General features: G+C 42.0%; 1 protein-coding gene across 3 annotated transcripts in view; it reads left to right on the top strand.

The window, feature by feature from the left end:
- Positions 1–17,609, top strand: part of LOC147999169 (disks large homolog 5-like) — a 130,439-nt gene extending 112,830 nt beyond the window's left edge. Inside the window, exons 4-8 of one of the 3 annotated variants that reach the window (XM_087596512.1) lie at positions 12,981–13,042; positions 14,103–14,262; positions 15,459–15,602; positions 16,235–16,397; positions 17,112–17,609. In XM_087596512.1, coding sequence (XP_087452638.1) covers positions 14,252–14,262; positions 15,459–15,602; positions 16,235–16,397; positions 17,112–17,141 — 348 coding nt within the window. In that variant the 5' untranslated portion in view covers positions 12,981–13,042; positions 14,103–14,251 and the 3' untranslated portion in view covers positions 17,142–17,609. The remainder of the gene's footprint in view (positions 1–12,980; positions 13,043–14,102; positions 14,263–15,458; positions 15,603–16,234; positions 16,398–17,111) is intronic. The other 2 variants (XM_087596513.1, XM_087596511.1) reach the window with 2 other exon arrangements.
- The last annotated feature ends 942 nt before the right edge of the window (positions 17,610–18,551 follow it).

The raw sequence follows: 18,551 nt of genomic DNA, 5'->3' as shown, positions 1-18,551 counted from the left end.
ATAAGAACTGCTCCCTACCCTCAAAGGAATCCAGTTAAACCAGCTACATTTTCTCCTGATGGATGTTCTCAGGAGATGAGGAGGTGTCCTCCATTACTGAGGCCCTGGCTTCTCTTAGTGTCCACAAACAACAATGGATAAGGATCCGTGCAGTGACAACCCTATTACCTATGTGGGGTCAGGTGAAGCGATTAAGCACTGAAAGGAATAATTTTGTCCCCTTCAGGAAAGTCCTTTACTGCTGAGCACTTACTCTTAGCAATGCGTGTTTTACTCATGGTTTCTTCTGCTGCGGCCAATGCCAGTTATCGGGCTTATATTGCTTATCATGATGAAATCCTACTACTTTTCTGTTAGTAAATATATGGATAATGACACAGAACATGATTGGAAGTTAAGTAAAGCCTATTTAGAGGGTAATGAAAGTGCTTCAAAAGTAATTAATGCCTTGAAATATGATGTTCGAATGTCTTTTGGTAAACAGCTAGAAGATACTACTCCTATGGAAATAGCGAAATTATTGGCTGATCAATTGACAGGATTAGATCCCAAGGCTTGGCTTCAAAGGATTTTCCATAGCATGAGAGGAGCTAGTTTTGCCATAATCTTATGTACATTATGTATTATGTTGCTTTATTTTTACCTGACTAAACCACTACAAGGACCTTTAGCTATGTTATGTAAAGTGTTACTTTAAAACAAAAGAAAAAAGAAGGAATTGTTAAGACATAGAGATGCAGCTCCCAGGCAGGGTCAAGAAAGGCCTGGTGACAGATTCAAGTAGGGGCTGGAATGCCGCCCTGGAGAAGAAAATGTTTTTCTCACTTGGCCTTAAAATATGTTCTGCTGTGTCCCGTTTCTATGGAAGTGGTTCTAACGCTCTCTTGGTAATGGTGAGTATATTTTGATTATAATAAGAGAGGTTATTTGTTATATGAATATTTTTAGAAGAAGCTTTCATTTATTCGTCTTTCTTTGTTTAATCTTCCCTCATTGTTCCTGGTATCCTGGGAATAATGATCTTATGGTATCTTGACACAATGAAAATTGTAGTAATGCATATTCTTAGCTTAATAAGGATTAATAAAGCTCGCAACTGCATGCAGTTTCTTATGCCTTTGCTCTGCACCCCCTGTGTCCTGGGGGTATGTGACCATACCCAGGGCCCCAACTCACTACACATTGACAATGGGTCACCCCACAAAACAGAGAAGCATCTACCTTAGTCAAAAATGGACATTTTATTGAATGCATACACTAACACTGATTGATCACATCCATAGCTAAGATACTAGGGGCAGGTCCGTGGCCCAAAATACATTCCTCTAAACCTATAAAGCAAAGAAAGAAAGAAAGAAAGAAAGAAAGAAAGAAAGGAAGAAAGAAAGAAAGAAAGAGAGAGAGAGAAAGAAAGAAAGAAGGAAAGAAAGAAAGAAAGAAAGAAGGAAAGAAAGAAAGGAAGGAAGGAAGGAAGGAAGGAAGGAAGGAAGGAAGGAAGAAGAAAAAACACAAAAAACTTAAGCTTCTCATAGGAACTTCGCAGGAAGTGTTGTCTGGCGGTCAGTTCTGATTAGGCCATTTTAGATGAAAGAGTGCATAGTGACCCTTAATGTGATGGGCCCTATATAAAGCTTTTTGCAATATTGGAATTTTAACAAACCTCATCCAGAACATACAGCAGAGGCAAGGATGTGATCACCATGTCCTTGCTCTCTATCAGGTTATTTTTCTGTGTCCTTGATTGTCAGGCATAGAACAGCAACAATCTGAAATAGCTGGTAGACATGGAACAAAGTGGCAAAAACTATAGTTGTGGGTTGCACACCTCAACAGTCAAAGGCTAATGCTGTCCTCAGAGACCTCGGAGGCCCCTCTTGTAAGACTGTCTATTGGAAATGGAAGCACTGACTTCAAAGTGAACCGGGCCAGCCAGGGAGAGGGCACCATGGGATACGTGAGACCCTGTCTAAAACCAGCACAAAAACCAACCCTTCATTCAAAGCATCATCTATTAATTCTTTATTATTTACCACTTTCTCCCTACCAGCCTTTCAGTCTGGAATGGTAGAAAAGGACTGGGAATGTTCCTTCTATTCTAAGGACCTTGATCTCTCTTTCCTTAGGTCCACATTAAGAACACATGCAAATGGGTATCACCATCTGAACAACTTAGTATCATCTACTCAGTATATCTAGCCTAATACTGTGCTATGACAATCTCAAGCTTCCCTGAGTTTCGCTGACCTAGCAAGAAGTATGAAGTACTGAGGCCACACCCCAGTGATCCTTTCAAGGGGTTAGAAGAAAGCCATGAGAGATGCTCCACTTCTTTGTCCTTAGATTAAATCACATTGACACAATGTGGGTGGACTATTTAACCAGACATGTTTCTCCCAACCCCACCTTTCTGAGTTCAGACCATGGCAGAATTCATGCCCCACCACCCGAGATATTGAGTTTAGTGATATGTAATTATTATTTAAACCTATGCATTAAATTTTGTCATTTTGTTAATTTTTGTGGTTTTCACAGTTTTCTTTGATTAACTTTCCTAGTTTTATTAATTTATCCCCTGTGTTCTCTGGTATGTTGTCCTTCCCTTCAAACTAAAGTATTCCTTTTAGGATCCTCTACAGAGCTGTCTTACTGGTTATACATATTTTGTTAAATTTATTTTAGTGTGCATTAGTAAGCACAGTAGCTGTGCAGCTGCCTGCCCTCCATGGTACGAGATCTACTTTCCAAACAATAACGCTCAACTCTTACTGACTGTGTAGCATCTTGGCTGCTCTTTGTTGCACTTGGACAGCCCTCAGGACCAGGCTCTCCTCTCCCTTAACCATGGCTGCTGTCCTCTTCCTCTCTCCTCTCCATCACACACGTTCTTCCTTTATTCTTTGGCAGCTTCTTCTTCCTTCTTCCCTCCTCATGATCCTCTCTAGCAAAGCCCTCAAAGCTCCCCTCCCCCATCTCTCTGCTGTGCAGCTGTTGGCTGTTGGCTTCTTTATAATCACAATTAACTGGGAACAGGGTCAGTTATTTGGGGTTAACCAGTCCTGAGTTCCACAAATTAGCATTAAAATACAAGCAGAATTAGGCCAATCCACTTCAGGGATTTTTGTTTGTTTGGTTGGTTGGTTTGGTTTAATTTTCATTTACCTTTTTACTTGTTATTTTATTTTTGGCTATTTTTTATTAATCGGTTATTTTATTTATTTACATTTCAACTATTGTCCTGCTTTCCACACTCCCCTCATCAAATTTACATCCCATTTCTGCTCAGCTTTGCCTATGTGACAGTGCTCCCCCACCCACACATATCCATTCCCACCTCACACCTCTAGGATCTGCCTTTGGTGGGGCTACAGGCCTCACCTTGAACCATAGAGCATCCTTGCATACACTTTGGCTGGCAGTTTGGCCCCTGGGAGCTTGGGGATTAGGGAAAGAAGATCTGTTCAGATATTAAAGCCAATGATTGCTGCATTCTCTTCTTTTTCTGGTTATAGGTGAAATTATGTTTGTGTGCTTCTCTTTTTTTAAATTATTGAGAGAAGATTAATTTCTTGGTTTTTCTTGGGTATAGTTCAGTTTATTGTCTTGGAGTTTTCGTCCTGTTAGCCTCTGTTGTGCTTTCTTACAGAAAAGAATTGTTTAAATTTGGTTTTGTCATGAAATATCCTGGTTCCTCCTTTTATGGTGATTGAGGATTATGCTGGATATAGGAGCCTGTGTCTGCAGTACATCTGCCCAAGATTTTCTGACTTTTAGAATCTCTGTTGAGAAGTCTGGTGTAATTCAGATACATCTGAATTTATTTGTTACTAGATATTTATACCTTACCCCTTTTAATGTTCTTTCTTGATCTGTGCATTTAGCGTTTTAATTATTATGTGAATGGAGGAATTTTTCTGGTACAATTAGTTTGATGTTCTGTAGGCTTGTTGTACCTTTATGGCCTTTTCTTTCTTTACCTTATGGAAGTTTGCTGCTATGATTTGTTGAAGGTGTTTACTGGATCTATGAACTAGAAATCTTAATTCTCTTCTCTATCTATTATCCTTAGGTTTCAACATTTAATTGTGTCCTGAAATTCATGGATGTTTTGGATTCAATAAACCATACATGTTTATTTGAGATGGGTGTTTTGTGCTTTGTGGGATGACCTCCTTGACCCCAGGCTGCATGAAGAATCTCAGTTGACAATGGGGACATAAATTATGAGTATGTGTAGCAAGACCCAGGCCTCTTCCAGGTTCTTAGATATTAACTGAGAACCTCAAATACAGTAGTGATGTGATAGTGTGGTGTGAATCTAGTTACTATTCTCTATTTTGATATAGATGACTCTTTTTGTGTCATGGTCAGCTTATAATGACTAGAAGACCTAAGCTTGAGAATAACCAAAGACTACATTGCTTCTCTAGCAGCTGAGCTTTTAAAAGTCCTTGTGTGACAGCAACTGTTGGTGGACATTCTGGATTATTCCTTCTGTACTTTAACTCTCTGTGTCACTTCCACCATGAGTAAGTTAGTTCAATTCCATAAATTGGAAATCCATCACCTGGAAGAAATACTCTTTTTTTTTAAGATTTATTTATTTATTTATTTATTATATACAAGTACACCGTGACTGTCTTTAGACACACCAGAAGAGGGCATCATATCTCATTACAGATGGTTGTGAGCCACCATGTGGTTGCTGGGATTTGAACTCAGGACCTCTGGGAGAGCTGTCAGTGCTCTTAACCACTAAGCCATCTCTTTAGTCCAAGAAATACTTTCTGAATATGATCTGAGATTGGCCATGGAAAAGGGTAGCTTGAACTGTCCCACATAGGTTCTGGGCCTGCACAGGCCTGCTCTCCAAAAGAAACCTGTGTTCACAGCTGTTGGCTGGCTAAGAAAGATTTCACGAGACGTGATACAGAGCCCTCGGACTTCTGCTTCAGTCATCTGCACAATTTTTCCTGGACGATATCCTCATACCTCCAGCAGGCGGGTGATGAAGCTGTCCACTCTCAGCTCCCCTTCAGCCATCTTGTGGGCACCAGACTCTCCTCCCTGCAGCAGGAACAAGGGCTTCTCCATGGTGGCTGCAGCAGCAGTGGTGGTTTGGCATTCTCACCTAGGAGGCCCTATGCCTTTCTACCCCAGTTCCAACTCAGCTCAGGCCCGGGCCTTCCCCCATCCACTTCCCACGGAGCAGGGAGAGCAGCACCCACTAGAAATAAAAGGGAAGCCCTTGGTCCTGCCAAGACTGAACCCCCAGTGAAAGGGATTGTTGGGGGGAGGGTGGTAATGGGAGGAGGATGGGGAGGGGACACCAATAGAGAAGGGGAGGGGGAGGGGTAAGGGGGATGTTTGCCTGGAAACCCAGAAAGGTAATAACAATTGAAATATAAATAAGAAATACCCAATTTAATAAAGATGGAGAAAAAAAGATAAAAGTGTCACACATTTAAAACAGAAGAATATGGACCCTAATTTTAAAGGACAGTTCTGTCAATTGACTAAACCTTTAAGGAAGCTCAGAAAATCAGGCCAAACAATATTTTCTCGGTTTATGTATCTGTAATGTCGCATAAATAATAATGTCCGTTTCTTGCTGTTGTGGAGGGAATTAAATAGATAATATGTAATCATGGAAATTTTGAAGTACCATCCATTTTTCTGTTCATTAAATCACTCTTCCTCATTTCATTGATCAAGTATGTATGTTTTCTTTTCATAGTTACATGTATAATAAAACCAGCATAAAAACCTTCAGAATTGTATAAGCTTTCACTTTTAACAAATTAAATTAGTTGTTCTTTGTATTTCTGCTGAACATTTAAATGTTCTTTATATGTCCCAATGCAAGTTTATTAGGTACCTATAAACTTTAAACTCTGTTCCTGAGAGCATGAGTACTATTTAATCATATAGTAACTACACTCAGGCTGTCTTTGTATTAGAACCAATTATATCAGACTCTAAGAAAAATTACTATTGCGTAAAAGTTTGTGTGTGTATGAGTGTGAGTGTCTGTGTGTGTGTGTGAGTGTGTGTGTGTGTGTGTGTGTGTGTGTGTGTGTGTGTGTGTGTGTGTGCAGTACATGACCAAACAACTTTCAGGAGCCATTTCTCTCCTTCTGTCATGTGGGTCCCAGGATGTAACCCAGATGTTTGACTTTGGCAATAAATAATATTACCCACTAAATAAATAAATAAACAAACAAAAAACAAGCCACAAATCAACTTTAAAAGTAAAGGCCAGAAGTTCACAGAATAGTAGCATTGGCCTTACCATATCCTTTCTTTGGGGATAGGAAAATTAATGTTCTGAAATCCATGACTTTCAGGAATTGTGATATTCATTGAAATTCAATTCCTTTGCAGATGCTCCAGTTGTTGTGGCCAATTGCTAGAAAGGTCAGCTTAAGCTTGCAGGACGCCCACCATCCCTCCCCCCACCCCACCTCCACAGAAAGCTCAAAAGACACTGCCCAGAACTTACTCCACATTCCCAGAACCACTTTCTTTGTCCATCATTTCCTTGAGACGAAAGGTCAGACTCCTTCACCCTAGTCTCTCCACAATCGACATCCTCCCTCCCAAAACACTTCTAAGACTGGAAAACATGTCTTAGGATGTATCTGCCAGACTCGGACTGAGAGAAACTAGGGCACTGGTTGTCACTACAACATTGGTGACATAGCAGAGGATGCCAGAACTCTCTAGGAGACAATAGAATGTCCAAGAAGGGACAGCAGATGTCATGGGGAGCAGACTTTGCCTCCCTGCTAATGTTCTCCCTGTACTGAGCATAAGCTGAGGTGCCCTTTCCAGGAGACTTTCCCGGGGCAGAGCCACTGAACACCTCCTGCTTCCAAAGCCAAATTTTCCTCTAGGCTTGATTATAAAAACCTTAGTAATTCCTATGCATCTAAATGAATGTTTCCTTCCAAATCCTGCCCAAAAATGTCTCATCCTAACTCAAATTATCCTCCTTCACCAATATTAGCCATTAAAAATTCCTGAGAAATAATACCAGTTTGAATATGCACTCAAAATGTTCTCCTGTCTTATTATGTACAGGTGCTTGAAATCACATCAAGAAATAGCCTGCATGGAAGGTTGCAACATGGGTGTGTGTTAGGGGAACACTCATGAAGCCTTGTGCTTAGCATTCAACGGTTGCCACAAAATTCCTTAGGAGGAAGACTTGAAATCATTATGGTGCTAGAAACAGTGTGCAGGCCAGTTGGCAGAGGAAAGTGAAACATTAGAGCCACCATTGAAGGCTCCTGTTGGGCCCTACCTTGGTGTTTCCCTCCCCCCTCGCTGAGCCTTTCAGCCTGCTATAGGAAGAAATTGTTTACACCTTTGACAGCTGCTCTTAGCCCCTGATTTGGGGCTGGGATTTTCCATGGCACCCTTCCTCCCCACTGAGCTTTCCTGCTTCTTGTTTTTAAGAAACTATTTATGCCCCTGATTGGGCTGGAACTTTCACCACACAGACTTGTCCTATTTTCCTGGTTGGGGATTTTCACCTGCCTTGTTGTTTTTCCACGGCTTTTGCCTCTGGTATATAAGGAGATCTCAGTAAAGCCTTGGTGGCACTCGCTAAAAAGGGGTGACCCCTGTACGTGTTTTCTTTCAACCCCACAAACCTACACCCAATATTCACACACTGTCGGCACAGGCACTGACAATAGGTATCACAATAGAAACTAGTAACTAGATTTAACCAAACTATCCCATTAATGCTGTATTTCATGGTATTTTTTTTTGCTCTCCTAGAACCTGGAAGAGGCTTGGGGTTTTCTAATCCTACTCATAATTTATTATCCTTCCCAACACTATGGGCTTTGTTCTGTTAATGCTAACAGCGGCATCCAATACCTAGGATATTTTCTACTGACATGTGTGACATGAGACAAAACAGTCCCTGTCATCCCTCACCTGAATAAACTTCCTTAGAGGACAGTGTAGTTGGAGGGTCCTTCTTTCCTCTCCAAGATCGAGAAACATTTCCAGTCTCCAGACAAGTGTGTCAGCCATTGTCCAGTGACTGTCCTGAGATGTCCACATTGTCAGCTGAGTGTCGTCATCCAGCCTGCCCTGTAATTGTTGTAGATGATTAATAGGGTTCCAGCCCTAGGATTTAATTCAGTGCTACAGTACCTGCCAAACACACTCAAAGCCCTAGCTGCCACCCTAGTCCTGTGTGCTCTAGAGAAAGAAAATAAAGAACCACATTGTCTATCAAGTTTCTCCTCCAATAGAAGGAGAATCTGCATCGGGTCTTTTAAGTAACTCTAAGCCCCAGCTTCCCCACAGCTCCCTCCATCGATTCCATTATTGGTGCATTTTCAGTAACGCTCACTTTATTTTTGGTGTGCAAAGAATATGCACCATGTCAGTAAAGTGTGTGTGTGTGTGTTTGTGTGTGTGTGTGTGTGTTCATCCATGAACTCACTATAAATTATTATCAAATGACCCAGAAGACCGTGGAGAAACCTGTAGATGTGCATGCAGAATTATGTTACTACCGTTCCATGGCACCTTGCAGGTAACACTGAAATACTGGGCTGCTTTAATAGAGCCTAAAACCAGGCTATGCATGGTTTTCGGTGAGATTGTGATGTGCAACACCACAACAGAGATCAGCAGAAGCTTCATTTTTTCCATGCTGCTGTTACCAAGTGAGGCAAAGCCTCATCCCATAGAGAGTCTGGTAGGATCTGATGAAAGGAGTAAACTCAGGGTTGAAATCAAGCCTTTAGAAACAAAGAGAAAAATACAAAGTCAAGGAAAGCAAGAGCTGTCTTTTTCTTTTCTTCCTCTTTTTTTTTTTTTTGAGAAGATCCACAAGAGAGACAACCCCTTCCTCAAACTAACAATGCACAAGAGAGACAATACATGAATTAAAAATCAGAAATGAAATGAGGGACATAACAATAGACACCGAGCAAATTCCAAAATCATTAGTTCTTACTCCCGAGGACTTTACGCCAGAAAACTGGAATATTCATTCGATATTGTTGATTTTGTAGACAGATAACAATTATCAAAGTTAAATCCAGATCTGGGAAGGTATCTGAATAATACCCCTAAGAAAATAGATACACTCATTAAAGGTTGCATACATTATATATTATATTGCTTTCTTTTTGCATGATTAAACCCCTTCAAGGACAATTAGCTATGTTATAGAAAGTGTTACTTTTAAAACAAAAGGACAAAGAGAGAAATTGAGGAATCATTGAGATACACTTCCCAGACAGGATCAAGGAAAGACGGCTGAGAGATGCAAGCAGGGGCTGGAACGCTGCCCTTGAGAAGAAAATGTTTTTCTCACTTTACCTTACACTATGCTGTACTGTGTCCGTTTTTTGTGGAAGCAGCTCTCATGGTCTCTGGGGTATGACAAGTAGATTGTGATACTAGCAAGAGGGGTGACTTGCTATACAGATATTTTAAGGAGAAGCCTTTGCTTAGTCTCACTTCTTTGCCTAGTCTTGCCTCAGTCGTTCCTGATATCATGGGAATAACGATCTTATTATATCTTGCCAAAAGGGAAAGTGAGGTAATCCATATTCATGCCTGTATAAGGGTTAATAAACTTGCAGCTGCATGCAGTTGCATCTGCTTTTGCTTTGCATCCCCTGTGTCCTGGTTATTTGTGACCATACCTGGGCCCCCAACACACTAGATGTTGACAAGCATCACCCTTCTCACTGTCAGGTTTATTTTCTTTCTTTTTTGAAATCTATGATGTGGAGGCGTATTACAGCAACAATATGAAATAGCAGGCAGGCATGTATGAAAATTGCTGCTAGGTGTGGGGACAAGTCCTCAAAAGGAGCTGTTAAGATGGGAAACACATAATGCATTTGTTGCTGGAATTGAGTTGCCTCAGCTGTGTTGCTCTGCCTGCTCAGTGTCCATTCAACATCACTCTGTTTCTACAGAGGAACTCAAGGTTTGCCCCAGCCGCCTGTGAGCTGTGATATGGGCAGAGAAAGGCCAGGACACAGTGGTGATTTCCCACTCCTCAGTTATGCTGAATTTTCCACCACTGTACTTGTATACACAAGTCCAGTGTGGTCAGTTATTATAGATATTTGTCATTTCTTACAGAGGGCAACTATGATTGACTACACCCAATTCTACAAAAAACAAAATTCAGGAAACCTGGCCGTTGGCAGCAATGAATCAAGAAATATCTAGGATGGTGGGGCATGAATTCTGCCAAGCAATGAACTCAGATAGGTGGGGTTGTGAGGAAGATGTGTGGTTGAATAGCCCAATAGATTCACGTTGTATCATCTTGATTTGATCTAAGGACAAAGAAGTGCAGTATCTCTGATGGCTTTCTTCTAACCCCTTGAAAGGTTCACTGGGGTTTGACTCAGTTCTTCATTCTTCTTGCTAGGGCAGCAACACTCAGGGAAGCTTGAGATTGCCATAGGCACAGTATTAGGCTAGAAATGCTGAGTAGGTGATACTAAGTTGTTCAGATGGTGATACCCATTTCATTTGTTCTTAACGTGGACCTAAGGAAAGACAGATCAAGGTCCTTAGAATAAAAAGATCATTTCCACTTTTTTTCTACCTTTCCTGAATGAAAGACTGGTTGGCAGAGAATGGTAAAAATTCAAGAATTGGTAGATGATGCTTTGAATGAAGGGTGGGTTTCTGTGCTGGTTTTAGACAGGTTCTCAATTACCCCATCTTGTTCTCTACGTTGCTCGTCAGGTTCACTTTGAGCTCAAATAAAGCTGCTTCTACTTTCCAACAGGTAGTCTTACAAAGGGGCCTCCAAGGACTGTGAGGACAGCATTAGCCAATGAGAATTGAGGTGTGTAACCCACAACTATAGCTTTATCTGAAAGACCCTCAGACAGAGGAGACTCTCGCTCCAGTCCTGAGGACAATCACCACCCCATGAACACACAGGACTCAGTCTTGATGTAAAAACAAGAGGTTTACTTTGGGATACCAATGCACTGGGGCTCGACACGGTCCTCACGAGGAGGGATGTGAGGAGCCTCAAACAACAGAAATGTACAGCTTAAACAGTCATTTATGATCACACAGTTTCATTAGCTCAGCTATTTCAGTGCCAAGGATAACTAGGCAGATGTTTCTCGTCCTGGGATAAGGCCGTAACCACATCAATGTAGCTATTTCAGTAGGAAGGATGTCTGACTTGATATATGTTTTCTTATCCTGGGGTTCCCAGGACAAGGACCAAGGATATCTGTCTTGGCAGGTGTTTCTGTTCTGGGGTTCCCAGGACAAGGCTATAGCGATGTCAGCACAGCTGCATTCAGTACCAAGGACATCTCACTTCTATAGTGATCAGTCAGCTTCCCAGAGATGTTTCCTGTCTTGTAATTGCCCTGCAGTAAATATGTTCTATACCCTCTGTTCTTATGGTCGGGCAACTTCCTAGAGAGTGGGTGGGAATGTGCTTTCTGTACTTTCTGGTCTATTGTCTAACTTCTAGGGGCTAAGCGAGGGCCAGCTTAAAAGATTCTCATGCTTAAGAAATGGCTGTACTGATATCAAACGGGGATCTTTCATATCCACTTTCTTCCAAGTCTACCAGCCATCTCAGATTGGTGGTGTAATATGCCTGACAATCAGGACACAGAAAAATAACTTGATACACAGCAAGGACATGGCAATCATATCCTGTGTCGTTATGTATGTTCTGGATGAGGTTTGTTAAAATGACAATATTGCACAAAGCTTTATATAGGACCCATCAAATTAAGGGTCACTATGCACTGTCATAGCTAAAATGGCCTGGTCAGAAGTGACCACTGGATCACTCTTCTGTAACTTCACATGAGAGGCTTGTGCTTTTTGTGTTTTTTATTTTTGTGGTTTTTTTTCTTATTTATTTATTTATTTATTTATTTATTGATTGATTTATATGTTGTCAGGAAGATAGTTCAAGTCATGGATCTGCCCCCAAAATCTGAGCTTTGCTACTAATACTGTAAACAGTATTAGTGTATGCATTCAATAAAATAACTGGCTTTTTTTTTTAGTACGATACATGCTTTTGTGTTTTGTGGGGTGATCCATGAAACAGGAGTGAAGATGCTTGTTTCTTACTCTGTCCACTGAGTTATGTCTCTAGGCTTCTCCTACTCCTTTGGCTGCATCCCCCCCCCCACATCTGCTGACTATTTTATTTTTCAGATGAAATCACACGTTATAGCTTAGAGAGGCCTGTAAGCAATCCTGCTTTGGTAACTTAAGTGCAAAGAGGAGAGCCCCACACTCAGTCTGAGGGTGCATTCACTGGTGGATCCAATATTTCAGTTTCCTCTCCTAACAGATCACCACATTGTTGCCAGGACCATAATGAATGCAATTCTTTCTCCTAAAGAATCTGGTGGCAACTGTCAAATGTTAAGCACAAAGCTTCACGTTGTACCTATAACACACACCCACATTGCCACCTATCCTATAGGCTATTTCTGGGTGTGATTTCATGCACCTGCACATGATGAGACAGGAGACCTCTTTGGCTACTTATAGGAACTGGTGTGATTTCTCAGTAATCTTTAATGGGTAATATTGCTGACTGAGGAGAATTTGAGGTAGGATGAAACACTTCTGTGCAGGGATTGGGGAGGAAGCACTCATTTAGATACATAGCAATGACTTAGGTTTTTCCAATCAAGCCTAGAGCCAAATTTGGCTTTGGAAGCATGTGGTGCTCAGTGGCTATGCCACAGGGAAGTCCCCTGAAAAGGGCACATCAGCTTTTGCTCAGTACAGGGAGAACATTAGCAGGGAGGCAAAGTCTGTTATCCATGACATCAGCCGGCCCTTCGTGGACATTCTATTGTCTCCTAGAGAGACCTTGGAATCCCTGTGATGTCACCAGTATCGTTGTGACAACCAATTCCCTACTTTTTCTCTTAGTGTCCAAAGGATATATCCACAGACATGTTTTCCCGTCTTTGTAGGTGCTTTGGGAGAGTTGATGTTGATAGAGAAGAGTCTAGAGTGAAGCAAACGAAACCTAAAGGTAATGATGGACACATGGGGAATGTGGAGTAAGTTCTGGGCAGTGTATGTTGATCTTCCTCTCAGGGGTGAGTGTGGGGGCCTTCAGCTGGCCTTTATAGCAATGGGCCACAACCACTGGAACATCTCCACAGATATTGAATTCCATGATTATCACAATTCCTGAAAGTCAAGGTTTTCACATCATTAGTTTCTCCATAACCACATGGAGGATATGGCAATGCCTATGCTATTATTGGGTGAACTTCTAGTCTTTACTTTTACAGTGCATTCGGTATGTTAAATTGATATTATAACACCACCAGGAGTCATGGAGGGTATAACTTTTCTGAATTAAACAGGGCATCAATGTACTTCACTTTCATTGCTTCTTTCAATTCAGTGACTATCTGACAGTAGTAAGAGGGAGAGAACTGTGCTCCTGGCCATGACCTTATATTCTTAGAACTCCTCTGACTACCTCTGGCTGACGGGGCCAATCTTACCTTCATATATTAGAGGTTCTGTGTGGCAGATATTTTTCTACAGTAGCCAAACTATATGGAGCAGGTAGAGAAAGAGCCTGTAACCTATTGGCACTTCTGGGGCATTTGTCATTTCAGTAGGGGGAATTAATAAGTCTGTTGACCATGTCCTCCCCCTACATGACTTTTTAATGCAAAGTTATTGGACTAGAGTAACAGTGTAGGATATCTGAGTTTCCCTGATCAATCAAGTCATTGTGGATGCTGAATTGATGATCTGACTTCTGAAACCAGAGGGGTGAGGGTCCTGAAACCAGGTTGTAGCCTGCGTACCTGATAATAATCCTGGAGAAGGCATCTCTCTGGTACTTGTAAGCCTGTGTGGGCGGGCATAGGGAACACCTGGCTGCTTACATCTCTTGGTCTCTATATAGTAGTGGGGGGACTGTGATCCACTTAGGATGCCTCTTACACAGACCAAACTTCTTGCAGTGACACTGGCTTCCAAGCATGTTCTCCTGTTTAGACCTCACTGTGGTCTGTGTATGCTCTATGCATTCACCCCATGCGGGTTCACTTGTGTTCTTCTACCTACAGAGGCCTGCAGACAGACGTCATCCCCTGAAAATATCCTAAACAAGGTGCAGGACAACGAGGAAGAGGAGAGGCTGAATAGAGAACTGGAGCTAACTACCAAGGAGAGAAATGAGCTGACAGATCGCCTCCTTTATGTGACAGGTGGATCCATGAACAAGAGGTATGCATTGCTCCAAACAAAGGACCTTGTTCTAAACCTCATCTCCCAAATAGAGGAGATTCAGAACCTGACCCTTACTGAGGAGTGAGTTTGGACATGGACTCTCTGATTCTGCCTGTTGAAAATCTGAACTTGTGATCTGAGTGAAGAATTCAGGGATAAAGTCACTGGAGCATGAGTTCCCAGTGTACAATTGGAAAGCCCTTGACAAGTGGCAGCTTTGCAAGGTTCTAGGTGCTGTGAGTTTGTGGACAGTGTTTGTACTTGCTAGGAATGTGACTGAACGCTATCATCTCATGGCAGCACCCTTAGGTAACAGGTCCCACATTGTTCATCTCCATGCTTAACTAGAAGGCCTGAGGCTCTGGCCTGTTCCTTCTTGTCTGTGTGCCTTAAACACTGAGACAGTAATGGTGCATACATTTCTAATGATTCTCATTGTGCTCTTTCCATATTTGTCTCTCTTTCTCATTCTCTGAGTCTGTTTAATTTTCTTTTCTTGTGGGTGTGTCCCAGTTTGTGTGTCTGTGTGTGCACAGGTCTGCATGCATATGCACAACTTTTATATGTTTCTGTGTCCCTCCACCCTTGGAATTTAGGGGTCTGTTTTTTGACCTCAGGATATACCTGTATAATAGTTTCATGGAGGTGTAAGTACTTTATTTTGGAAGCCCCACTTTCAACAGTACAGTTCTTTGCCTGTGTGGTCACATTTGTCTATACATTTGTATGCCTTGAGCAGATTATAAGTTTGTGGCAATATCTGGTCTCATCTCCAGAATTATGTGTACTGTCTGCCTCTAGAATATTAGTTATTCGGCTTGTAGCATTCCACTTGTCAAAACAGGAAAAATGAAATCAGAGGTTTCTGGGTGTGTGTGTGTGTGTGTGTGTGTGTGTGTGTGTGTGTGTGTGTGTGGTTTGGTAAGCTCTGTGGCCTAGGCTCTTGACAGCATAACAGGTTTGAATGCAGATCCAGCCCTCCTGATTGAAAAAAGTGAGCCAGGGAACCCTTTATCTGGGTGCTTAGCTTCTGTTATCCTGGGCACACAATTCCAAGTTTCTGAAGCTGAAGAAGATCCAAATATGTAGAATTCAGAAAGTGTCCTTCCAGGACTGGGGTAGTACAGGACACAGCCTGAGTTCATATAATCCTAAACCTCGATGTTCATTGGGTTCTATGTTCCTGGGGCCAGCCCCTACTTCAGGCCAAATCCATTTTATGAAAACTTGAAGATAAAGGAGAAAGAGGTCATGTCATTACTGCACAACTTAGACACAAAGAACATTGAACATCGTGAGAAATTTCAGGAGCTCAAGAAGGAGATTAACTTCTATCGGTAAGTACTGGTCAGAAGGGCCCATCACTTGTGGAATGGCCATTGCTGCCTCTCTTTGTTCTGGACTGGAGAGCCTGCAGCTCTGGGTCCATGTCTTCTGCTGTTTAAATATCACTGCGCTGTGGGTCTTTTGGACTCAGTTTCAGTTCTTTAAGAGACTGTGACTTCTCACCACAGTGTCTATGCATCTTTACAAGGCTCTGGATAGAACTACACTGATTCAGGCATCAGAGTGTTATTAGGCCAACCTGCGGCTCTGGGGTCTTACCAGGTTTAACAAAGCTCAATGTGTGGACCACATGGTTTGCATGACCTCCCTTGGTCATACTGTCCTCTTGTGGTTATTTGCTGCCTACTAATTGATGCTGTCCCGATGCATTGGGCTCTCATGGGTAGTTGTAGATCCCTTGTTCTTTTGGACAGACATGGACTCTTATTGGTGCTTGGGTCACAGAACCAATTTATTCTTCCCTGGATTGGCCATTTGCTGTTTGTGCAGCAGCCTTACATGTATGGAGATGTATTCTATGAAGTCTTTATGGGTATCTGGGTCCTGGTGGACTTTGTGGGATTTGGCAGTTGGAATGGGAGGAAGAGGCTTCAGGATCTTACTATGCAGAGTGTGTTTCCAGCAACCTGCACAGCCGGCTCCTGATGGACCAGGCATGTATGAAGAAGAAGTTGGTCACATTGAAGCAGGAGAGCAAGGAGTTACAGCGATATTTGTTTGAGTTGAACCCGAATGATGAAGATGAACAGGAGAAGGCCAGCAACCTCCAGACCCAGCAAAATGTGGTAGGAACAAGCAGCTGAGTCAGATTAACAATGTCTGATACCATTTGCCTATTGGATACATCTTTGCTTCCCCTATCACCTTTCTAATCTCCCCACACCCAGTCAGTCACCCACCTTATGTGATAGAGTTATTCATTGCTCTGTGTATGCACAAGTATTCTGGGATGTTAACCACTCTTCAGAAACTGAGTTATTGGCAATTATACTTCTCTGCCCTTTTTGAAACTGCAGTCCAGAAATGGTGACAGAGGAATAACATATCATATGACTGCATCTCCCTATCACAGATTGGATGCTATGAAGAGTTTTGAACGAGTTCTTGGTCGTGTGACAAAGGTCATACAGGGGTCATGTTATGGTTGGAAGCACCTTGTAGGGATAAGAACCAAGTGCAAATGGCAAATGAGTCCTGGTCATTGGCTTTGATCTGGGTATCATGTGGCCTTCTCTTTTCTTCCTGTACCCCAATTAGGTCTCTCCCCATTTCCCCATTCTTGGTTTGCACTGGTAGAGTCTGAGGAGCAGCTTGTTCTCCCACAGTACTGTGAGGGTTGCTGGTGATGTTCCCAGCCTGCAGAGATATCAGCAATGATTTCAGTGAAAAGATCAGTGCTGTCTGTCCAATGCAGCTGAGGGGACAGAAGGCAGCAACTTGACAGCTGGTATGCATGTCCCCACCAAATCAGTGTCTTAATAGCTGCCTTCTCCTCCCAGGTCTCAGAAACTGCAGGAGACATGGCATAGGACGGATCCCAGGAAGACAGCCCCCTGAAGAGTGAGTTTCTTCCTCAGGAGTTCCCTGTGACGACAATCCTCACAGTCAAAGACATTTGGGGGAATATTCTTCTTCTCAGATAATTTCCTCAATGTATAGAGACCCTAAATTTATGTATCCGTATGCCAGACTGTCTGGTTGAGGTCCTTCTCCTTTCTCATACGGACAACACCATTTGAGAGACATCTGAGGGGACTGCCTTGACGTCTTGTCCTAGAGGAGAAACAGCACTACAACTGTGTTTCTAAATGTTCATTAAGAAAATGCTGTTAAGAAATGTTTTTGGTTATGATTTTCATTGAAGTTTTCTTTTTGTTATTTCATACTTATATATTCTTGTTACTGTTTTTCATTTTTTATACCATTTTAGTTGTTCATTTTATGCCTGTTTTTTGTAAATTGTATTCCTTATGAATAAAAATTGATTTGTAACTCTTGACTCTTAAGACCATCTTATTCAAGGGTCCTTTCCCCTCCTGTAGACTTAGAACTGACAGCTAGATATGGATCTTTGCATGGTCCAGGCAGCATGGGTAAATAGGGAATTCAAAGCCACCAAGGTGTACACAGGGTGATAGTGTCTTTTGTGTGGATAATGTGACTTTTTTTATGGACACACACTGTATGATGTAATCACTGACATACTGTATCCATGCTGTATTGTCTTCTGCTCATCCTAGTCTATATCAGTCTACAACACACATTCCTTATTGACTGTGTGCACCAGATATTGAGTAACACACACTCATGCCTGTAGAGCTGCAGAAAAAATGACAACTTTCACAAAGGATTATAGAATAATCCTAATCGAGAACCATGTGCCTCAGTTTTTCTTACAATACAGCATTAGTATTAAACCACAAAGATAATGACTATCAACGTCATTTTGGGAAATAGGTTTTTATAGGTGCTGTTTCACTTGATCATTCATATGCTGTGTTTTTTATTGTTGCTGATTATATTTATTTTTATCATTTAACTCAATGGATCTTTTTTTTTCAAATGCATGTCTGGTCCACTCCTGAGTGCATTTCCCTTATGATCCAAAAGAGGGAATAGCATTCCCCATTGTAGATGATTGTTAGGGACCATGTGGCTCTTCTGAGAGAGCAGCAGATGCTCTAACCTGGGAGTCATCACCACAGCTCCTGTAGGTAGCTTTTGTCCTTCCAGGGCATGTGCTGTACTAGGTGGACACGATCACCTCCCATTTAGGAGAGAGATCTCAGGAGATGTGTATGTACAGGTGGTTGAGCAGTGCCTGCTCAATGTGGTAGGCTGCTAGGCAACCAACTGAACCCCAGCCCTGCTCCACCTGCATTCTTCGAGGCAGAGTTTCTATAGCCCAGGATGGTCTAGAATGCAGCATCTACCTATGT

This window comes from Rattus norvegicus, chromosome 19 (genome assembly GCF_021556685.1).
Source record: "Rattus norvegicus strain SHRSP/BbbUtx chromosome 19, alternate assembly SHRSP_T2T, whole genome shotgun sequence".
Taxonomy (NCBI): Eukaryota; Metazoa; Chordata; class Mammalia; order Rodentia; family Muridae; genus Rattus; species Rattus norvegicus.
The sequence above is the reverse complement of the archived record's forward strand: the minus strand, read 5'-3'. Positions and strand labels throughout refer to the sequence as shown.